The sequence below is a fragment of the Astatotilapia calliptera genome, chromosome 18 (assembly GCF_900246225.1).
Source record: "Astatotilapia calliptera chromosome 18, fAstCal1.2, whole genome shotgun sequence".
Classification (NCBI taxonomy): domain Eukaryota; kingdom Metazoa; phylum Chordata; class Actinopteri; order Cichliformes; family Cichlidae; genus Astatotilapia; species Astatotilapia calliptera.
The window spans coordinates 16,255,807-16,279,467 of record NC_039319.1 but is presented as its reverse complement, the minus strand read 5'-3'; the positions used below and the strand labels follow the sequence as shown (position 1 = coordinate 16,279,467).

General features: G+C 40.6%; 1 protein-coding gene across 10 annotated transcripts in view; it reads right to left on the bottom strand.

The window, feature by feature from the left end:
* Window positions 1–2,037: 2,037 nt before the first annotated feature.
* Window positions 2,038–23,661, bottom strand: part of cacna1eb (calcium channel, voltage-dependent, R type, alpha 1E subunit b) — a 73,890-nt gene continuing 52,266 nt past the window's right edge. For 5 of the 10 annotated variants that reach the window (XM_026148588.1, XM_026148591.1, XM_026148592.1 and 2 more), the window contains 28 exons: window positions 23,097–23,377; window positions 22,723–22,855; window positions 21,836–21,965; window positions 19,044–19,103; window positions 18,835–18,941; window positions 18,389–18,400; window positions 17,158–17,254; window positions 16,902–17,062; window positions 15,750–15,887; window positions 15,426–15,627; window positions 15,176–15,340; window positions 12,829–12,939; window positions 12,660–12,740; window positions 12,298–12,417; window positions 12,115–12,180; window positions 10,505–10,596; window positions 10,196–10,370; window positions 9,981–10,108; window positions 9,621–9,717; window positions 9,213–9,318; window positions 8,965–9,072; window positions 8,779–8,879; window positions 7,609–7,712; window positions 7,427–7,523; window positions 5,714–5,818; window positions 5,145–5,280; window positions 4,821–4,975; window positions 2,038–3,853 (listed from right to left, as the gene is read on the bottom strand). In XM_026148588.1, coding sequence (XP_026004373.1) covers window positions 3,329–3,853; window positions 4,821–4,975; window positions 5,145–5,280; window positions 5,714–5,818; window positions 7,427–7,523; window positions 7,609–7,712; window positions 8,779–8,879; window positions 8,965–9,072; window positions 9,213–9,318; window positions 9,621–9,717; window positions 9,981–10,108; window positions 10,196–10,370; window positions 10,505–10,596; window positions 12,115–12,180; window positions 12,298–12,417; window positions 12,660–12,740; window positions 12,829–12,939; window positions 15,176–15,340; window positions 15,426–15,627; window positions 15,750–15,887; window positions 16,902–17,062; window positions 17,158–17,254; window positions 18,389–18,400; window positions 18,835–18,941; window positions 19,044–19,103; window positions 21,836–21,965; window positions 22,723–22,855; window positions 23,097–23,377 — 3,793 coding nt within the window. In that variant the 3' untranslated portion in view covers window positions 2,038–3,328. The remainder of the gene's footprint in view (window positions 3,854–4,820; window positions 4,976–5,144; window positions 5,281–5,713; window positions 5,819–7,426; window positions 7,524–7,608; window positions 7,713–8,778; window positions 8,880–8,964; window positions 9,073–9,212; window positions 9,319–9,620; window positions 9,718–9,980; window positions 10,109–10,195; window positions 10,371–10,504; window positions 10,597–12,114; window positions 12,181–12,297; window positions 12,418–12,659; window positions 12,741–12,828; window positions 12,940–15,175; window positions 15,341–15,425; window positions 15,628–15,749; window positions 15,888–16,901; window positions 17,063–17,157; window positions 17,255–18,388; window positions 18,401–18,834; window positions 18,942–19,043; window positions 19,104–21,835; window positions 21,966–22,722; window positions 22,856–23,096; window positions 23,378–23,661) is intronic. The other 5 variants (XM_026148589.1, XM_026148594.1, XM_026148595.1 and 2 more) reach the window with 4 other exon arrangements.

The window sequence follows — 23,661 nt, the reverse complement described above, 5'->3', positions numbered from 1 at the left end:
TACCCTTTTTGCAATTATATTTACCTACAAATATTTAATGGTAGATACACTATAATAAGGGGTTAACAAGTTGGGTTGGTGTTACAGGATACGCAGAAATAATTATAATTTAAATTGTGCATAAATCATTTTAAGTACTGTGTAATTTCCTGGCAATTTAGCAGAAAGACAATATTTCTCCATCTTTCATTATAAATATGTTGTACTTTTTGGGATTCAGACCATATTATGGAGTGGTTTAAATTTCCCCAACTTCAAGGTATTTTACAGGAAAGGAGACACAATTATGTAAGTAATAACTTAAGTACAGCATAACTAATTTTAAATAGTTTGTTAATCTTGTAGAGAAACAATATTTCTCAGTCTTACATTCTAGGTACGCTGTACTTCTCAGGGAGTGGGCTTTAATATGAAATGGATTAATGTTATATTTTTGCATCTTTTTTTTTACATCATCATTTAATATTCATTATGTTCAATGTGAATGATGGATTTTCTATAATTCAGTTTACATTTTTTACTTACTCTTTCTTACAGGATAATATGTCTCTCCTTTCCTGTAAAATACTCAGAAGTTGGGCAAGTTTGCCTGTAATACACAAAAGTACAGCATACCTTTGAGTTAAGTACTTATGGTCCAAAATGGGGAAATAGTGTTTGTTTTTCTGCTAATTTACCAGGAAATTATGCAGTTCTTAAATTTACATATGCACTACTGCACTTACAGTTTAATTATTTGTTTCCTGTAAAAGCCTGACTTGTTACTACCTTACTCTAGTGTTCCTACCTTCAAGCATTTGTATATTAATATGATTTTCTTTTGTAATTTCAAATAATATACATTGAAATTCCACTCAATTACAGGGTATTTACACCCTTAGTCACGGGCCATTTTATAAATGCCAGGGCCAGCTGATAAAGCCTCTGTGAGAAATTGCACCACCCAGCCATCACGTGAGCTATTGAGGTCATCTGAGGCAAAGTGTCAATGGGCGCTGGAAGGGATCTTAGGACTACATTGTAGGTGGCTGGCAGTTGATCAGCCACCATCTATGGCAAGGATGGTCATTCACACTGGGCATAGTTGGCCTCCTTTACTTCTCTCTGTCCAAAAATGTGAACAGTGACACCCTCTAAAGAGTGTCCTTTCTCCTTTAAAAGCAGGTGTACACCTGAGTCTCATCCTGTTGAGGTGGGCCAGTGTCTTACAGGGGTTTTATCTGTTGGCCCCAGTGACTCCTTTTTTCACTCCTTAGCTTAGGTGGCAATTCAAAAGATAAATAGTTTGTTAGTGACTCTTGGGACCATCTCCAATGCGGCACCCCACACTGGGGGTTTACAGCCTGGAACTCTCAACCATCTGAAGCCTCTTGGATGAGAGGCGAAATGGCTTCAAAAACTTACAAAAGTCCAATTGCCTTCTTTTCAAGCTCTCAAGGAGTAGAGGTAGTGTAGGTGGAAGAGTTTAAATACCTGGGGTCAGCCATCCAAAGCAATGGACAGTGCGCAAGAGGTGGAGAAGAGAGTGGAGGCAGTGTGGAGCAGGTGGAGACAAGTGTCAAGGGTGATTTCTAACAGATGAACAGCAGCAAGAGTAAAAGCCAAGTTTTACAAGATGGTAGTGAGAACTGCTATTGTGTAGGTTTAGAAGAAGACAGCAGGCTGAGCTGAAAATGCTCAGATTTTCACTGAGAGTGAGCAGGATGGACAAAATTAGAAATGAGTACGTCAGAGGGACAGCTCGGGTTGAGCGGTTTGGACACAAAGTTAGAGAAACAAGGCTAGGCATGTGCGGGATAGTGGATATACTTGATGAATCATATCTGTATTTCCATGTATGTTAGCACGTTTCAATAAACTTCTGTGCTTGTTTGCCGTTTTCCTTGCAAAATATGTACTTGAATTAAATGTACAGACTGACAGTTTCCAGTTGCACTCGGACTGGTTTTTAATTGCAGTGCTCAAGATGTCACAAAGCTTTCTGATGTCTCACTTGGCCTCCTAAATGAGAAATAAAAAGATAAACAGTAACAATGGCAACTTGTGAACACCTTTATTTGTATATACAACTATTTTACACATAAAAACCCACAAAGTATTTGCATTCCAGGAACTCCAAGTTTTTGGTTAAGTGAGTTTCACAGAATTGGCCTTCATCAGGCAAATAAAACAAATACACAAACCTTAAAATGAGTATTTTCCAAGGATTCCTTTACGTTTAAAGCTCATCAGCTGACACTGTTTTCATTTGTTGTCTCTCTCTCTCTACATAATACAAACAGCATAATTTCTCTGTACATTATTTGTAAGTAATAGAGCAATGTGGAGATTTGAAGCAAAATGCATCGTGGTGTGTCTGCAGTGTTCATATATGGTTCGTATAATATTCACAGTTTAAAAAAAAAAACAGAACAAAACTGAAACTAGATGAAAATATTTTGTATTCATGGCAAACAATTAAACATCCTGTTTAATTATGGTTGGGAAAAATTCTCATTTAAAGGATTTTTTTTGGACTGGTAAAAATAAAAGTTTAATACCATCTCCAAAGGATAATTAAAAGTCTGCAAATATCTGAGGTTCAGTGGTGGCATGGCTTTACAACACTGCATGGTGAAATAACAAATAAGCATCATATTCTATGTTATTCTATAACTGTATTCATTTCTCACAACTTATTATGTTCAATAGCAAAAAGAAAAAAACGATGGGGGAAAATCAGGCAGTTTTCCCTCCTCACATTCATTCATACTGTAAAAAAAATCCAGCATCATTGAGTGTTACTTATTAGTATCCACATTGTCTGGTAAGTATCAGATCGCCTCCTCATGATGGCTTGCTGTGTCGATCTGGTCTAATTTATATATGGGGATGGTGTAATGATCACAATGTATTTACAAAACAATAGATTTATAAGAAAATGTAGTTACATATTCACACACCCCACAGATAAATACTGTTTAGAGCAACACTGAATCATTGAGCAACATCTCCAGAAAATGAAAATACCTATTGACACAAATGACATAATTTGACCCATCCATTTGTTTTTTTGTGACATATTATTACTCTCTATCATCAAGTACAAGTCAGGAAATAGACCTTATTTATTGTCAGTGTTCTGTGTGAATTGGCAACTACAGTTTCAGGAAGTATTGTTCTTCATCATTTTGGATTTTTTTTTTTACCAAACATCCAGCGGGCTCGCGGCCTTGAAGCACTGATGCAGAAAGAGTCGCATTAACCTTCGCTCTGGATGCGGTCGTACAGCGTCCTGTGACATCTCTCTGGCATTCTGTTTCCTCCGTTCATGTTGCGCCTCCTGTCCCTAGCACCTGTCGTCCTCCTCTGTGTCGCTTAGAGGGTCACAACTAGCGACTGAGGTTGTCTGTGCCAGACGCTTTCGAAAGTGTCCGTTGGGGACTTGCCAGCCAGTCCGCGAGCGTGGACGGGCCGTGCTGATGGTGTTTGAGCGTCCCAGGCTGCAGGCCACGGCCGCCTCGAAGGTCAACGTTTCCATGGGACCAGAGGGGTCTGGGCTGTGGTCGTCCTCTTGCAAAGCCAGGAAGGGCTCAGAAGGGTAGCGTCGAGGTGGGGATGTGCGCCGGGTGGCCTCGCTTTGCCTCTCCCCTGGGACTCCCTCTTGGCTCTTCCGTGTGGGCTTGCTCCGCCTCATGGTCTCAGGGCTGCCCGGTTCATCCTCATCTTCACCAATGGAGGCTTGTGTGCGACACACGAGGGGGGAGTAGGAGATGTGAGGGCGAGAGCGGGTTGGAGTTTGCGATAGAGGTCGTCGGCCACTGGGAGTGCTGGACTCAGATGTGGATGGCATCGGACTGTCTGAGCTGTTGCCCTGAAAGCGAAAGTAAAGAATAAATTAATCAACAATCGCCAATAACAACATTTTAAAGACAACTTATTATGTTTTACGTTTTTTCTGCCCATTTTGAATGTGTGGCCTGCTCTCTTGATTTACATGAGTGGTGGAAATGGTCTTCTGCTGTTTTCAGAACAGCAGGTGATTTTTCTGATGTGTTCTTCTCTTCTTATCAGTATTTGGGTATCCACTGTACATGATGGTGAACCCCACTGCACGGGACTCTGAATTGTTAAGTTAAATTGTATATGAATGAATAGACTCTGACCATAAAGGGATGGACATGGTCATCAGAAATACTCAGGTAAGATGTGATTTTTAAATGATGCTCAGATGGTACTAATGGGCCCAACTGATCTGTGCATTCATGTTGATTCTTACCCAACCATCCAAATGTTACAGCAGAAACTGAGACTCAATAAACCAGGCATCATTTTTCCAATCTTCTTCAATTTTGGTGAGCCTGTGAGAATTGTAGCCTCAGTTTCCTGTTGTTAGTTCATAGGAGGGGTGCCTGGTGCAGTCTTCTGCTGCTGTCTTCTGCTTCAAGGTTCAGAGATGCTTTTCTGCATATGTTGGTTGTAAGAAGTGGTTATTTGGGTTATTGTGGCTTTTCTATCAGCTCAAAGCAGTCTAGATATTCTCGTCTGACATCTAACATCAACAAGGCATTTTCTTTCAGTGAACTGCCACTCACTGGATATTTTATCTTTCTCAGGTCTGTAAATGGAAAATTATAGTAGACCAGCAGTTACTGAAATACTCTGGCCGGGTTATCTGGCACCAACAGCCATACTACCTTCAAAGTCCTCATTCTGATGCTCGGTTTAAACCTCTGCAGATTATCTTGACCATGTCTACATGCCTAAATGGATTGTGTGGCTGCCATGTGATGGGCTGATTGGATATTTGTGTTAATGATTAGTTAAATAGGTATACCTACCTGTTTATCTTGGGGATCTGCTCGTTCTACGCTCGAGGATCGTGAGGGCTGCAAGCTTCTTTCCTCTGAATTACAACGAGATGTGTCTGGAGACAGGAGGTGGCAGCGTTCCTTGGAGCGACCGCGCTCCCTGTCGCCACGCTCAGAGCGAGAAACTAAAGGGACATTCAGGAAAGAGTGCAACAGGAAATGCAAAAATACAAGGGAGCAAAAAAGAAAAAGAAGAAGAGGAAAATAAAGATATAAATGTCATAGGACTACATTCAATTCAGCTCTTCATTATCTATGAACACAGTTGCCTAACAGCAGGCGAGCAGGACTAACCAGCAGCCTTATAGCTCTTGTGACGAGGTCGATAGACTCGCTCGGGGCTTTTCTCCTCTTGCCAAAGTCCATTCACACACTGATCTGCAACAGTGGAGACTGATCGCTTCATGGAGCCACTAGAAACCTCTGCCTGCTTGAAGTTAAAAACACACACAACAAACATAGAAAAACAGGGCACAAACACAAGGAAATAAGTAAGCATACTTCTGTTACCACCAGATTATTTGATCCAAACAATAAAAATGATATTTCATGCTTTAGCCAGTGCAAAAGTGCAGTGCAGCCTAAAAGATTTGAGAGGTTTAGTCTTTCCTTTACTCTGTGGTTGAAAGTAATGGTCATAACAAGATGAGGCAACAGCATTCGAAGATCACAGCCCGTTCTAGCAACTCATTGGACCTTATTCAGCCTCCCAAAGTAACAAATGTCGAAACAAAACTCTACTGATCTGAACTTCTCAGCATCACGTGCACTTAAGGAACGACAGACTTTGGCATAAGAGCCCATGCAGCCCCTGACGTCCTCGAGATCCAGCCCAGAAGCTGTGTCATGGGAGATGTGTGTACCTGCGACTCTACAGCCAGACGAGGCATGGAAGAGGCCCGCACACACAGGCCCCTCCCTAGTGGAAGCTCCAGTGGGGCTTCAATCCCCCTACTGCACTCGCCCACCTAGGTGTGTACAGAAACAAGAGAGGAAGCGCAAGGAAATACAGAGCACCAATCAGGCTCATCCCTGCCAGGACTCCCGCTGTGTATGGACATCTTGTTTAGGTGAGAGGAGGGGCAGACAAGCCATTTCATCACTGACAAAAGTACTATCTATCAGCGCCATCTCCATCGCCATCCAGTCAAAAGCCATTCCAGCCAAAAACAGACGGAGAACTTGCAACAGGAAAACTGACTTCAAGGAGGAGCAGAAACAGAGTGCGGTCGTAAAAGAGGAGCAAGGAGTGAAGAAAAAGAAAAACAGACAACAAAGATATCAGCTCACATCGAAAATGGACTTTTTCAGCTTGGAAGTGCATTCAGTCATGCATGTTTAGGTGTTAATGGCTATACAAACAGAGCCAGACAACGCCTGTCTGAGGGCCAAACGCATTCCTCTGCAAATTAAGTATTCCAGATCAACTTTATATCATTCAACTGACAAGCAGTAGAGACCATTAAAACCAGACAGTAGAGACACAGCAGACATCTACAGTTTGACAATCTCCCTTTGCTCTGACTCCAACTTCCACAGGAATAAAACACAGGCGCACAGAGAGCAGCGATGCGGTGCCCTGCAAGGCACTGAGAAAACGGCATCAGTCATCACATGGTTATACAATTTTTGTGGCGTTACACCTAAACAAACACTTTGCTTTATTACATTTTTATGTAAAACTCTTTGCTGTGAGGACAGTGATTCCCAAACTGATGGTCAGGATCCTGAAGAGGTTACAAAATAGGAAGTGCACAAAAGAAAAGCTGCATTTTCAAGTTATCTCGTGTTGGAGAACAGCATGCCGTGCCATCAGAGCCACTCTGCAAAACTGCTCATAAAAATTAAAATAAACAAAACAAAAACACACCTTTATTGAAATTTTGCTGATCCCACCTTCAAGGTGATGCCAGTGAGCAGCGCTGCCAGTCTGAGACAGTGAATTCATTCACTGGGGGATGAATTCATGGTGCAAACCTCCATGAATGTTCAACAAACATGGTTCTGGTGGAATTGTGATTTCTTCCACTGAGAGCTGCTGTTTGGTTGCTGGTTCGCAGCTGGTTTCCCAGCTCTTATGCTCTGTTGATCCTCGAATAAAAGACAGCCAATTTGACACAGAAGATGATGTTTCCTTGCTAAGCAAGTTTGGAGTTTGAAAAAGGAGTTTGAGGGAGAGATTTTTAAAAAGCAGTTGTCCTGGAAGTGATCCAGAGGTGCACAAAGACATGATGTTAAGAGGGAGATCACATTTAAATCAGGTATGATTTTTTGATTTTTGATGGCTGGAGTCGCTGAATTTTTCGATGACACCTCTGGAGTCAAAAGTAAAAAATAAAATATATGCAATAAAGTATTTGCTTTTGTTTATTTGCTCTGGCATATTAAAGCTAAGCAGCACACTGATGCTACGGTAACATTTATTCATAAGATCAAAGCAGCAGAAAAGCTCTGCTTTCAAGTGCAAATTACTCTGAGTCAAAAACTACATAAATTAAAAGGTCAGAGCATTGCCAAAAAGCCTGCCATGGGGATAATGTTTTATGTTTTACAATTATATTGGTCCTTTGTCTTACCAGATTCTGTTGACTGGTATCAACGTCAGAGCTCATGGGCTCCAAAAACAGCTCCTGAGGTGAAATGGGGCTCAAAGCCACAAAGCCTCCCCTGGTCCTGTGTCAAGATGGAGAAAAACAGTAAGCAAAGGCATTCAGAATCACACATAAGTACAGACTGTTGCAAGCATTTGCAGACTCACAGGGCTGAACCAGCACTGTGCGGCATCATTGGCAGTGGCTGGTTAGACAGAATGTCCTCGGGGAGAGCAGAAGCATCCAGACGCTTGAACATCAAGCTACTCTTCTGAAATGAGACAAATACAGAAAAGACTGTAGACGTCTTTGTGACAACTTTGTGTTAATTTAGCTAATTATAGGCCAACCTCCAACTTTTCTTTTATCTGAAAAACTCTTCAAAGATTAATTGTAAAACAGCTAAATGATCATCTGCAGAGCAATGTTTTATTTGAAGAGTTTCAGTCAGCTTTCAGACTTTATCACAGTACAGACGTCACTTAAGTGAAGGTTACAAATGATCTTCTTATGTTCTCTGACAGTGGCTTATCCTGTTATCCTGTTTAATACTGTTGGTCATAATATTTTATTATAGAGATTAGAGCATGCTATAGGTATTAAAGGTACTGTGCTGCAGTGGTCTGAATCATATCTAATAGACTCCAATTTGTTCATGTAAATTGTGAGTCTTCCTCACACTCTCAGGTTAATTATGGAGTTCCACAGGTTTCTATGCTGGGACCATTTCTGTTTACAAAATACATGCTTCCCTCGCTCTTAAATCGCCCTTTAATCTCTTAATCACCTAAGACTGAAGTTATTTTATGGTGCTAAAAATCTTAGAAATATGGTGTCTAATCAGATGCTTACTCTAGATGTCATTAACTTGGCCTCCATTAACACTGTGAGGACTCTTGGACTAATTTTAGACCAGGATGTGTCTTTTATTGTGCATATTAAACATATATGTAGAACTAAGGTCTTGTATTTGCACAGTATGTCTGAAATTAGAAACATCCTGTCTTTAACATGGCCAAAGAGCAAGTACTCGCTATGAGGGAAAAGCTCGGACACAGAGCTGCTCTGAACACTTCATTTTTGGCTCTGTAGGACATCGGTGATAGGAGATATCATTAATATGGTCAAGAATTTTTTTAAGGAATGGTAAATAACAAAAGAAACCTAAACTTAAAGCAATCAGGAACTGGATGTATAATAGGTCCCCTTTAAAGGTCAGGTGAGATGGCTTACTCTACCTCCTGAACAAACTGGGTGCAAAAAAAAGTAAATTTATAAAAAACTAAAGTTACAAAAAAGAAGGTGTCACAGAGTTCATAGTGACGTGCTGAGCAGACCTGAGCCTCCAGCTGCTGCCTGAGCTTCTTGGCCTTGTTCTGTTTGAAGTAATCCATTATCATCATTGAAGCGTAGATCTTCCCGACCGTCATGTCAGTATCTGTGAGAGCAGGAGCACTCCATTAGTTGTCACTGCTCATCTCTCAGCATTACAGTGAGAATCACCTTCTTAGTTAGAGCCAGACCTTTGTTGATAGGTACCAGTAGGTCCAATGTCTTCTGGGGCAGATAAGGCCAAATAATACTGATCTCCTTTTGCAGCTCACTATCCAGAGCGATACGGTCCTCACCACCTGAGACAAACACTCACCTTTAACCATTTTTTTAATGATGCACTGTTGACGGAACAAAATGTGAAATCTGAAGACATTAACTGCTCAGCAAAACAAAAGAAAAGCCGATAAATGATAACTAAAGCAATCACAACCCTAACCCCGAGCTATTTTGATATCCAGAGCTGTGCGGATGAGTGACATCAGAGTTGAGGTGAAGTGGACGGTCATATCCTCATCCACGGGCATGTTCATCAACACTAACCTCTGCCAGAGACAAAGACAAAGAAGGAGGGAAAGTTTCTATGTTAGACCGTAAACCAATACCTCCAGCGACCTTTTAAATCACATAAAAACACACAGCAGCCACACATATGCACATAACCACTGACTTCTTTAACTTCACAAAGACCAATCATTTGCTTTCTCTACATTTTTTAAATTGAAAAACTGAACAAAGTTACTAGCTGCCATGCCCTTTCTGTTGTGTGTTATATTTATTTTATATAACCAAACTCTCACTTTTCATTTTATCTGGCCTTTCTGTGTTAAATAAAATGTTTTCATACCTTATAGGCGATCTTAGCAGGACATTTTTTACCCAGGCCGAGGGGTGGTGACATGTGTGTTAACATCTCATACATGGCCGTGTAGTGGATGCGGCCGCTTCAGAGGGAAAGCAAAAACGAGAAGTGAGGGGATGTGCAGACAGAAGATGCAAACAGAGCAGACTTTTCTTCTGAAAGTATTTAGAATGATTGAACTAAATGCCACTGTGGACTTGATGAAAAGCAGCTTGTGTTCCTTATGCTCAAAGATCAAAGCATTCACATTTATGCTCTTTGGCTGCCCTCTGCTGGATAAATACAGTACCTAAATGTTGATCAGGTCTGCTTCAAATCACAAACTGATAAAAGAGCGAGCCTCACCACGCCAGTCGATCATATTCCCCCCAGATTCGGACAAACTCATCCAGGTGATGGGGACCCAGGATTGAGGAATCTCGTGTCAGGTATTCAAAGTTATCCATAATCACAGCCACAAACAGGTTCAGCATCTTAAAAAACACAAGGGCAAGAACCTAAGAGGAAAGGCACAGCAGACTGCAACACACCTGAAAAGGCAAATTTTTGTTGGTCCTGACCAAGAATGAGCTGAAGAAGATGAAGGACACAAAGTAGCAGTAAGCAAAGTCGGTCCCACAGCCGCCCTCGTGGTCCGGAGACATAGTGAGGGGGGCGATGGAGGGGTCTGGTTCACACTCCTGCCCTGACAGACAGGACAGCATGATCTCCTGCCAGGACTCCCCTGTAGCACTCCTGGTGGTGTTAACACAAACAAATATCCAGCTGACATCTGACCGATAACACATTCATAGACGATTAACACCAAACACCAACAAAGGAGCTTTACTCAGAACAGCGGCACCGCCTAAATGTAGTTTTGAGCTCACCTGAACAGGAGCATGAGTGCGCTGAAAAATGTCTTAAAATTGTTGTGCTGGTTGATGTGACTCTCGTCATTCAGCTTGATGTTTCCAAACACCTGCAGAAAACAGCTGGCTTCAGTTAATTCATAGTTTTTCCCGGACAGCTGCTAGCTTCTCCCATAGCAGCTGCTAATCTTCTAGAGTTCAAACATTAAAAATATCCACATAACACACTAAAACAATCCTAAGAGGTGGGACCAAGAAACAAACTTTAACAACAGGACTAAATCAGTAAATCACACTATAATACACAAAATCTCTGTCTGTGCGTTTGTTTGTTTGTTTGTTTGTCCACGAACCCCTCTTAGACCATCTGGAGACGAGAAACCAAACTTGGCAAACAAGTACATCTTAGACTCCTGATTGTTTTTATCTATATGAGAAAGTATGATGTCATCATGAGCCCTAACAACCACCTACTGTAGCAACAGGCAAAAATTCCCTAGTTGGGACCATATCCTGTTACAGACTTGACAGCATTTGAAGTAGATAATGGCAGACGGCGTGAGCATGAATTGAGGCTGTGGTTTGGGGATATAGACATATATAGACAGAGAATCGGAAGGAGCGTGTTTGAGGTGTGGTCCCACTCCTGAAATTGGGATAAATGATCTCCAATTACCTATTTTTTAAGCATTTGCGCACCTATATCACCTTATGAAAGTATCTTGTCATTTACATGTCATGACAATAGCATCTAATTTTGATCCACATGTATATTACTATGCCCTTAATTGTATTTATATAGCACCAACAATCAAACTTACACTGCCTGACAACCATCTAGCAAGAGACTATAATGACCAGTTTCTAGACTTTATGCAACACACTTTACTAAAGCATCCTATCCTTTAGTTTTACAACACTTCATGTATATCCTAAGGTACTAACTACTGCTAAAGATTGGCATAAATTACCAATTTTGGCACATAAATACATCTTTTTATTTTTCTCAATGTGGCCCAACAGCATGAACAGGCCAAACAAAAATGTGAGCAAATACTTGAATTCAATTCAATTCAATTGTATTTATATAGCACCAAATCACAATAATATTTGGCTCAAGAGGCTTTATATTATTAGGTAGAGCCCTTACCATAACAGAGAGGAAACCCAACAATCAAACTACACCATTTGAGCAAGCAACTGGCAACAATAGGAAGAAAAAACTCCCTTTTAACAGGAAGAAACCTCAGGCAGAACTAAGCATAGTATAAAAAATGGCTTAAAGTAACTAATGGATGTACAGAAACCGTTAAGATCAAACTAGCTCATACAAATAACAGTGCAGACAAGAGTAAGTACTAAATAAATATCCTGAATATGATGTGCGTGCTTTTTGATTATTCTATACTGTACATGACCATGATGTTTTCAAGCTGTGGCCCCACTGATAGGGCACAGATATACCAGGAAAAAATATGTACAGAAATTATGCTAAATTAAGGAGAATCCTTCTTTTTATCGATAAAAACTGTTGGGTTGGAGGAATAAATAGTAACAAGCAGACCTTAAGTGAGAGCTACGAGTTTGTTATGATATTTGTGATGTAGTTTAATTATCGAAAATATTACCTGCATTCCAATTATGGCATATATGAAGAAAAGCATGGCAATAAGAAGACAGACATAAGGGAGAGCCTGGTGGAGAAGAAACAGGAAATACAGTTTATCAAAACTTCTTGTAATTTGTTATAATATCTTAGAGCATATTAGATACATCTTTAAAATAATAAAAAACAAAGGTAGTGGGAAAACCTTAAAGGATTGTACGAAGGTCCACAGCAGAATACGGATGGTGTAACCCTGCCTCAACAGCTTGATCAACCTGGCAGTTCGGAAAAGCTTCAGGAAACTCATGTTGATGGTGTTCACCGACTGGGACAGACGTGGTTGGAGAGAGGGTGACCGAGAGAGAGAAGGAGAGAGAGACAGAGAGTGGCAACAGAAGGGAGAGACAGGATGTAAAACACAGATGGCGAATTTCATCACAACATGACTTAAGTTGTGTCTGGAGGAAGGGTAACACACCAGGAAGCTTGGAAAGAAAGTATGCTCTTGTCTTTTTATTTTAGGGTCACAACAGTGTGAAAACGAATGGTGTCTTGGCAGGGGCTTACCTGTAAATCCACAATTATCTCTGTGATGCTGCCAAGGACAGTGATAAAATCAAAAATATTCCAAGTATCTCGAAAGTAGTTCTGCAGGAAAAAGGAAACGCTTCGGTTAATTCCATCGCACATGGAGAAATTCAACTAAATGTGATCTAAACTCTTTTGTTCTACTCACCACTAAACCAAACGCCATGATCTTCAGTATGCACTCCATGGAGAAGAGGACAGTGAAGGCCGTGTTTAGGTGTTTCAGGACTGTATCGTAAGCTGCCGGAGCTGAGTGGTACTGCAAGAACAAAGAAAACAGGCCCAAAGGTCAAACTGACATTCAATCAATCAGTTATTACCATAATTAGTAAATTATTGGTGACATTTTGGTGAGCATGACGAGCATAATTTTAAAGGTCATAATGATGGATTTGCAGCTGCCTCTCTAAGTTTAATTTCAGCACGGTATACAAAGAATTAAAACGGACGGACAATCCATATGAATAGAAAATGTGTTTACACACACGTATTGACAGTTACATTATCTCTGTGTTTATGATTTGGTGGCTCCAAAACCTTCTCTTGTGACAAGGCAAGCTTCACAACACGGCTCACATATACACAACACATGAACGTGAGCATGAAAAGTACTGAACAGTATTGTTTTAAAAACGTTTTTCTTTTCTTTTATTGTGTAATTCAACCTTTCCATTCATTGAAGAGTGCAAGGAAGAGAAAAGACAACAAAACAAACTGAACAAAGGCACCTAACAGTAAAAAAAATAAGACAGATCAATGGAAATTGAAGGTTTCTACTGAAGTTCAATTAAAACACAACAAAAACTGTTTTGCTTCTTTTTCTTTTTTCTTCTTCTTCTTCTTTCATTCTTTTTGTATGGATATTTTAGTTGTTTAAATATAGAAAAAACAGAAAAATATATGTAGTGACAAATTGCTGAAGTTGATGGTATTGTATAGTGATTCCAAAATGTCAATTAAAAATAAAAACACAACAAAAGCAAAAACAAAAATAAGACAAAACTTTGTAATTACAGGATTTTGAACTTCAGGAAAACTCAGACATTGATTTTAATCATTTTAAGAGTTAGACAATCTCAGAAACTTGTTAAATATCTTGATTTGGCTATAACTAGATAAATAAAGCGTGGGGGACTACGGCAACCATTTTCTGTTAAACAGAGACCGGCCGGCAACCCCCTAGCAACCTCTGGCTGCCAGGAAAAAATGTGTAATCCTCAGCTGGTTGGGGAGTGTTTGGTAGTTTATAGTTTGTATGGAAGACGTCGACTTGTCTGCAAACACTCATCAACTACTGAGCTTTAGTGAAACTTCAGAGTGAAAGTTGTGGCTTACCGCTGCAACCAATAAATTTCAAAAGGTGCAACTTTTACTTTGAAATCGAATGTTTGCATTGTGCTTTCTGCAGTTTCACGACCGCTCTGTGAGTACTTTGCAAGTATTTGCAGACAACTCAGCATCTTCCATGTAAACTACGGTTTCTGTGGTAATATGCTAGTGACCAAAGTAATTGTAAAGCGATTGTTTATTAATTAATTAAAATTAAATTAAGTAAATTTACTGAATACCATACAAAGTAAATCTTCTCTTATGTCTACTGCAAACCTTCCAAGGTTTTCTCTCATAGTCAGCCATCAAATTTCCGCTGTAGCAAAAAAAAAAAACCCCAGTCCCTGCTTTTAGGTATAAATCTTCAAACTTACACACTGTGTACAACAAAGCAGCCACAACACAAAAAAAGAACAAAAAAAAAACAGGTAAATAGCATTTTTTGTTACAAGAGCTGCAGAATAGTCAGTTCTTGACAGAGGAAAAATAGGAAGGCTGTGATATATGAGCAACACGGCCAAAACTGTGACAGCAAGACAAGAGTATCAGCGTCCTGTCAAAATACCAGATCTCGTCTGTTCCCGCTATGCAGCACTTTGTATCTAGTGAGGTAAAAATGAAGGACTACTGGTAAACCTGTGAGGCAGCGGAGGTCATAGAAGAGCAGCTACAGCAAAAAATGCTGAAAACCTTAGCCAGCTGGGCTATGATAGAAAGTGCATGTGCTGATCCTTCACTGTAAAAGCGCTACAATGGGTGCATGAATGTGAAAGCTGGAGTATGAAGCAAACGAAGAAGTTGGCCTCATCTGACCAGTCTCATGTTTTTTGCATAAAGTGACAAAGAGTGCTGACTTGGCTTGTGGATTCCAGTCTGCTTGAGCATCTGTGGCATCTTTTAGAAAATAAAAATGTGATCTACACACAGGACACCTCCAGAGGTCTTTTGGAGTCCATGTCTCCTGGGTAAGGACTGATTTGGTGGCACAGGTTTAAAGTCACTTCTCACTGAGGCTACTTAGAGTTTACACTTGAGTGTCAATACTCTGCAAGTTGATTTTTAAAAAAATCTGGCATGAAATTAAACCAGTGTTTCTCTGGGCCTTTGGGAAATCAATCTAAAATGATTTGTGATACTGTTCCACATTTACTGAATGAACCACTTACCTTCATCATGAGAACAACAGTGTTGAGGGCGATCATGACGAGCACAGTGTACTCAAACGAGGGCGATGCCACAAAGTGCCACAGTCTGTACTGGAAGGTCTGTCTGTTCTGGGGCATGTAGCGGGTCATCGGCTTGGCGCTGATGGCAAAGTCAATGCAAGCCCTCTGATGGAGAGAAAATGAGCATTATGTGTGAAAAGATGATGCCTAATTACTTGAATTTGTGTGAAATGCTGTCACAGCTCCGTACCTCATTCTTCTCCAGACTGCACTCCTGAATCATCTTGTCACCCTGCTCTTGGAAAGTGATGATGATAAGAGCCACAAAGATGTTGACGAAGAAGAATGGGAAGACCACAAAATAGACCACATAGAAAACTGACATCTCCATCCGGTTCCCCCGACTCGGCCCCATGTTCTCCTCTGTAACATCTGTAGAGTGCTGGAGGACCCTACATTTAAAAAAATCATATTACCTGTGGTTGATTCATTTATAGCACACATAAGTTATAGAAAGCAATTTTGTGCTGAGAAAAACTGAGCTGAAAGCCTATAAACACGCAAGGAGACATACTGAGGCCACCCCTCTCCAGTTGAAACAGTGAACAGAGTGAGCAGAGCCCAGCAGACATTGTCATAGTGAAACTCGTGTCTCTTCCACTCTCTCCTCTTCACCTCCTTTTTGTCTCTGCTGTAGTCAATGTAGTAGCCTCTGTGGGGAATAGAATAGCCCAGAGGTCATCATTTCACTTAATTCACTGATTAGACCAGCGGTTGTAACAAAAAAGAGAAGCATTAAAGCCTTTGTTACAAGTAACTGTTACTCTCATGCTATTCACTGGCATCTGCAGACAATGACAGACTATCTGAGGTTATATAAGAAATAAGCAAAGCTGCACATTTGGGCCCTTTTTTGTAATTTTCTGCTTCATTGCTTTCAATTTGGAGGATTTTTTTGTCAAGGCTTGAAGTTTTTTGCATTTTCTCTGATTGACGCTGCTGTCACAAAAGTCGTGTTTTTCCCCTTTTTAAATTTTTTTTATATGTTTTATTTTCTTCCTGTTGTGATTTTGTTGGGTAGGTTTCCTTCAAGTTGTTTAAAGAGTTTAAAACCACGTAATACTCTCCCATAGAAGGATTTATATTGATTTTGCACCACAATACTGCACAGATTTAAAAAACAAAAACAAAAAAACAAAGCCATATATATGGTGTAAGATATCACACAGAGTCAGTCTTAGTCATAACATCTTCAACCCGGTTAAGACAGCTCAGAAATGAGAATGAAATTTTAAATAATTTCTTCAGAAAAGTTCTCTTGCATGACCCAAGCCTTAGCTGTTAGACAGATGGACTCACATTTGACTGTAGAATCTGAGATCTGAGCATCTTACCCTCTTAAATCCTGCGTAAGCAATAATGATATACTTAGTGTTTTCACAGGACTGCATGGAGTCCTGTATAAACTTTCTTCCACACATGGCTGTAAGGATGGTATTAGTCTTGTAATCTAACTTGAATAAGCATATTCCAGGAACTTACTGCTTTAAACCTCTTATAGAGCTTAACTCCTCATATTCATATTTTACATTAAAAATGATCTTGCGTGGCAGTACCAGTGCATTTTGAGTGACAATGTGTAGGAGGAGTTTCAGATATATAAAGTATATATATTTTTAAAAACACTAATGTAGGAACAGACGAGGGTGAAGCGGAGTTCACTCACTGGCATTCCTTCTCTGTATTCATGGAGCTGTCAGTGCAATAGAAGAACCTCCCCTTAAAAAGCTGCACTGCTATGACAGCAAAGATGAACATGAAGAGCTGGTACACAATGAGGATGTTGAAAACGTTCTTCAGAGATGTGACCACACAGTCAAAAACAGCCTGCGCAGGAGAAAGACAAATAAAATCTGTCAAGGACTGGTGCAACAACACCAGAAAACAGAACAGCAGACTGTTTGCAGATGTCTGCATCACACCTTGAGTTTAGGAAGTCTCTTGATGGTTTTAAGGGGTCGCAGGACTCTTAAAACTCGGAGGGACTTTATCGTCTTGATGTCTCGTCCTTTGTTGTTTCTGTTGACATTGGAAATGTAGCACTGAGAAACATAGCTGTACGGTCAGACTGATGCACACAGACAAGTACAAAAACAACAACAAAAAAAACACAGTAAAAACTGAATGTAAACACAAATGAATGGGGAAACATTCAACTTGAGGGTGTATGTTTGGAGCTTGACAGATTTCAGCTGTAAAATATTTGATCATTTGTATTTTTTCAACCCTTAAATCAAAAATTTTAGCTGATTCATTCAATTACACTAGTAGTTTGTGCACGATTATTGTCACGGTCCTGAGTCTGTGGACTCAGTGTTTTTCTGTTTGTATTAGTTATCCTTGATTCCATGATTTGTTTTGATTCTCTTGGTTTTGGTTTCTGTCTCTAGTATTCCTAGCTCCTAGACCTTGAAAGTCTGTGTACTATGTCAATGTGTTGAGTTTTGTCTTGTCATGTCAGATGACTCCCAGCTGTGCTCTCCTCCTGTTTCACATTCCCTAATCACCTCAGTATGTATTTAAGCCCTGTGTTGTTTTTTTTAAGCCCTGTTGCATCCTCCACATTTGTTGTGTGTGTAACCCTCGTCTTCTATCGCCAGGCCAGGCCAAGCAAGGCATCCCATCCCAGTACAGTTAAACAATCCTAGTTTGAGTTTTTGCTTTTTGTATTGCCAGCAAATAAAGCTGCCGCCTTAAGTTAATGTTTTGTCTCAGAGTCCTGCACTTGGATCCAGCCACTGCCAGCCACACAGCTCATCGTGACACTCATGGCTTCAAATAAATATATTTATTCTATCAAAGTTAGATCACACTGAGAATTAATGTTTTATCTTAATATTAGCCTTGTCGTGAGCTGTGTGTGCATATACTGGAACACTTTTGTTTTATGTTCATTTTCATGCAAAACTGATGACTTGATAGACAAAATGACTCATTATCAGCATTCCCCCCCCCCCCCCCGATACCTGCCAGGCTCTGCCGTTGTATGAGTCAAATGTCAAAATGTGACAAAATCAAAAGCAAACAGACAAAAGGCAGACAAAAATATATATTTTTTAAATGTAGAAAACAACAAATCAGAAGATATGAAAACATGAAAAATATGAGTGGCTTATGGGACACATTTACATTTAGTGTGACTGAAATTTTTACCCCATCACATTGCTGGGAGCCCCAACAGTCATAATATCCACAGGAACAACAGAGAAAAAAAAAACGAGGCAAAAAAAAAAAAAAAGAGATACACTGTGAGCAAAGCTCAAAGGATCACAGCTATATCAACAACAGAGAAAATAACATACAATTCTCTACATTACAACAAAAAGCACAAAAAGTTTAGTTAGTAATGTTCGCACTCAAAAGTAAAGAAACAAAATGCTGCGACACACACTACCCATGTTTAACCACACCACCTAAATTACACAGAGAAAACAGTTAAATCTGAGCTCCGCGCTGTACAGGTCTTCTCATGCCTCCATACTTGCAGCGTGCGAATCTTTGAGGGAAAGTCGTTTAATACAATACTGTATTCTCAGAAACTGTTTGCTGCAGTGAATCACTCATTAGTCATCGACAGGCAGCACTGTAATGTGACTCACGTTAGAGCAAAAGCAATCAGAGCTCCCACCACTACAATGAAGTCCAGCATGTTCCACATGTCTCGGAAATAAGAGCCATCGTGTAGAATGAGACCCTGGTCTATCATCTGGGGGACGAACACACACATCCACACGGATGGGTTACAAACTGGCAAAGGTGAAGTCTTTGAAATTGCGATGAAAGAAGAGAAAATGTTTCAGCCACCCACCTTGATGATCATTTCAAAGGTGAACACTCCAGTGAAGACATAATCAAAATATCGGAGGACCTGGATAATTTCAAAATTAGGGAAAAAAATTACTTTTTAAAAGTTCAGTCCAGAGTTTGAGATTTTTCTGAGGTGCATTTAGTATCAGTGACGGTACACACAACCACGCGTAAAGCTCCTCAAGAGTAAATCAAATTTACATTTTTCCCATCCTGCCAGTGGCAATGAACTTGCTAGCATCAAGCTGGCATGATTCATCCACCTTAATGCTTCAGGACACATCTTCTTAGAATGAATCAGTACATTTGTGAGCGGTGTCAAAGTATAGCTCCAGGTAACCAACTCAATTACTCAACTGAGAAAATTATAGACAGAAATTCTAATTACTCTGTGTGGCTCTGGGTCACTTTGCATACTTTGACACACAAAACACATGTTGTTTGGTGCTCTAACCAACCCAGATATTCCTCAAGGAGACGCTCCAGTAATGTCGTTTAACAATTCCATTCAGCTGAGTGACTCATGGGGTCAAAATCCTTCTGCTGGATCCTACATTCCCCAAAATTCACGTTGATGGTACCATCTGTCAACTGACTCCACAAATAATCTTAATAACCTTGTTCTTAAAGCTGTTTTTACAAACTAAGCAGTGCTGTAAGTAAACTTATTTTTATATGCAAAACTGGCAGAGTGCCCCTTTAAGTTCTTTTGTTGACCTTGAAGAGTACTAAGATCCACACAACACACACTCTGATGGCTCCACTGACTGCATTGGGGTTTTTACCACCTGTGTTGGGTTCAAAGACTGCTGATTTAATGGGATTTCCCACACAATCATCTCTATGGTATACAGGGAATGGTCAGAAACAGAAAATATCTAGGGAGTGTTGGTTTTCTGAACAAAAATGATGCCAGAGGTCAGTGGAGAATAACTTAAGCTGTTAGTAAGGGATCAGTAGCTCAGTGTCACAAATCGGGGCACACAGCAATGACTACAAGGGAGATGCACACAATTAAAATTTTTGATTTTTAACAAGAAAATAAGTTACACTAACTACAAACTGTGTGGTCAGTACTGTCAGTGGTGTAAATGAGTGCATGAGTGAAGAGATGGCGTGTGCAAGGTTGTTTAATGCAAGAGAACAAACGAAGGAGTAACCAAAATCCAAAAAGGTGTCTCGGGGAGAAGAACCGCCCAGGAACTGAGCTCTCAGGGCCCAGGTGCTGCCAGTGTTGTTAGTTAAAAATAAGCCACACCTCCTCTCCAGTTCCTGTAGAAACGCACAAAAGACCTGCCACACGCTCAGGCAGGTAGGAAGTTTGTTACATTTGTTACAACCAAGGTATGCACAAGAGCATCTCTGAATGCACAGTTTGTCAGCAAATGAAGTAGATGGTCAGAAGACCACGCCGGGTGCCCCTACAATTCATACAAGCTTACTAAAATTGAACAATAAAAGATTAGAAAAATGTTGCCTGGTCAGAATTTGACATTAGCGAATTGAAAGCATGGATCCATCCTGTCTTGTATTAAAAGTGCAGGCTGGAAAAGCATTGTCTGGTCTGATGAGTCTTGATTTCTGCTGTGACATTTAACTGGTAGGGTCAGAATTGGCACAGACATCAAAGCATGGATCCATCCTGCCTTGCATCCTGAGCTGGCGGTGATCGTGTGAAGGTGTGAAATTTTCCTGCACTGCAGTCTACCATTGCTGCCGACCATGCCAATCCTTTCACACCACAATGTACCCATCTTCTGGTCTCACAAAGCTCAAATTGTCTCAAAATGGTTTCTTGAACATGAAAAGTACACCACTGTACTCAGACAGCCTCCACAGTCACCAGTTCTCAATCCAACAGAGCAGCTTTGCAATGCAATGAAATGGCAGTACAGCGAACAAGTCTCCAGCAACTGTTTGACGCTATCATGTCAATATGGACCAAAATCTCAGAGGAATGTTTCCAGCTCCTTGTTGAATCTGTGCCACTGGAAATTAAGGAAGTTCTGAACCCAACCCAGTAGCAGCAAGTTGTAACTAATGAAGTGTCCAGTGAGCATAAGTAGCCGGGTACTTTCAGCTGCTCCTTCACTTCCCAAGGGGTCCCCCCAGCAGATGGATCCGCATATTTGATATGGAACAAATTTTAAGCCAGATGCCCATCCTGATGCAATCCTCCCATTTTTTACAGACTTCGAATGAGCATTAGCAGTACACAAGCTTTTGACCCCTTGAGGCTTAAACTGGTGCTTTTCCGTATGTCAGGTGAAGGTGTTAACCACCATAGAGGCACTGGTGAGTGAGAGCAGCTACTGTGCAAAATCTAAAATGACTCGTTGATGGGGATTTGTGCCTACTTTTCATTTAATCCCTTAAATTACGTGTTGTAACCTGATGTTGTTGAGCACTTGTCAGCATTTGTTGACTTGACTGACTCGACTTATACCCAAGCACAGTGTGGATTTTACTCATATGTCCTTATTCGGTCACTCTTGACACGTTCCATGCTACTTAGATGAGTGAAAAGTCGTGAAAAACAAACTGCGCAGCTATCAGGCTGCTTGCCACCTTGTATGTGCGCGATAGCAAATGTGTCACAGCACATTGTTGCTGACACAGTGTTATGTCAACTAGAGATCAAACCTAAAAGACTTGCACTGAACTACAGTTTCATGAGACCATTTCAGGCCATCTGGAAGACATCTGAGGGTGATTTGATGATCATTTTGATTGTGTAAATCTCATTTTCATAAAAAAAACAAAGTCTTTAAGACAGATGTTGTCTGAGCTCACCTTGTTCCTGTCTGAATTAGTGCATACAGGGTCCTCGGCAGCCAGTGCAATGCTGCTCGCCACGATCACAAGCAGGATGGTCATCTCAAAATAGCGGAGAGTGACCACATAATGACAAATCCTCCTGATGCTACATTACAACAAAGAAGATGCATATAACTGCGTGAGTGGCATGCATAGAAACAACTACTGCTACTACAAACAAGAAGAAAACAAGTATTTAAAATGCTGTGCAAAAGTCTGGAGTCACCACTTATTTCTTTTGTTTCCAAGGAGCTGAACTTTCTTGTAATTTCTTAAAATGCCTCATCAGAAATCTCTGTGTGGAAGGGCAGCTGTTAATAACCCAATATTAAGGAAGGTAAACGGAGAGAGAAGGCGGTTGTATGTTGAATTACACAAGAACTGTGATGAAAATTAGTCGCAACAGGTCTCATGGAGTGATGAATCCAAATTTTAAAGTCTTGGTTCACAAAATCGTCAATATGCATGAAGGAGCTGGGGAGGGAGGTACATCAGTGAGTGTCTACGGCAACCTGTAAAACATGGTGGAGGATCTGGGGTTGCCTTTCACACAGTGGTGTTTGAGAAGGGATCATGAATGCAGAAGGTGCCATCAGATTTTGATCCATCATGAAATACTATCTGATTGGTAGAGGCTTCATTTTCATCAATGACAATTATTGACTCTTAACTATAAACTACAAAGACTACTTGTATTATACAAGCTCTGTTTTCACTTTATACACTCTGTATGTTTCATGTTTCACTTATTTCTCATTTTCCTACTGAAATCTTTTTAAAACATGATGGGTGACTTAAGACTTTTGCACAGTACTGTATTCCATCAGATAATCAATGATTTGGAAGATTGGGCTACATCTTACGGGTTGGAGGCCTTGAAGATGAACATGCTGTCTGGAGGTACAGGTTTTGGAGGAATTGGAGGTTCTTCCTCCTCTGTGTCCTCCTCATTTTCATTCTGGTCAGACTGGTATGCCTCCAACTCTTTATTGTTCACTAAACCCCAGACAGACACATGAGAGCAAAGAAAAAATGTTTTAGCTGTCCATGAACAGCCGACAAAGGAAGAACAATGTGAGTCACCAACACAGTGGATTCAGGGGGAAAAAAAGACTAGTGGCCACTTTTATCAGATGTCAAGAACGCCTACACAGTGTAGTACAGTGATACTGACACTAAATCCCACTTTGTGATGCATTGTGCAAAGGACTGCAATGAGAAGTGGTCACAGTGCTACCTGTCATGGGTGTGAGCTCCAGAAGTGGCTGTGCAGACATTTCGATGGTCACGCTGTCTTCCAGGTTAGACTTGTCCCGTTTGATGGATGCCTTACGGTTTTCTGACTCTATAGCACTCACAGTGAACTCTGTGGCCTCTAAAGCAGTCTCCACTGGGATGTTTTGGCACAGTGGCTCATACTGATCTGAGTGGCCACCCTCAACCTGCTCTGACCAGGTGCTGTCCACTATCTGTTCACACTGAGGAGGATCAGGAATATCTGCACTGCATTCAGCAGCTCTGTAAAAAAAAAAACAAAAAAACAACTCACCAAAACCGAGCATGGCATTAATTCATGCAGATCACAAAGTACAGCTGAGCACAATGATAATCTAATAAATCAGGTGGTAACGGATCACCTCAAGAGCAGCCCACGTCAGTTAACTGATGCACATGTGTTGGTGAGTAACGAAATACATGTACCGCCGTTACGTATTTAAAATACAAAATATGAGTAACTGTATTCCGTTACAGTCGAAAAGGAGAGTGGAAAAGTACGAGTTGTCACCGAGCAGAAACGGTAG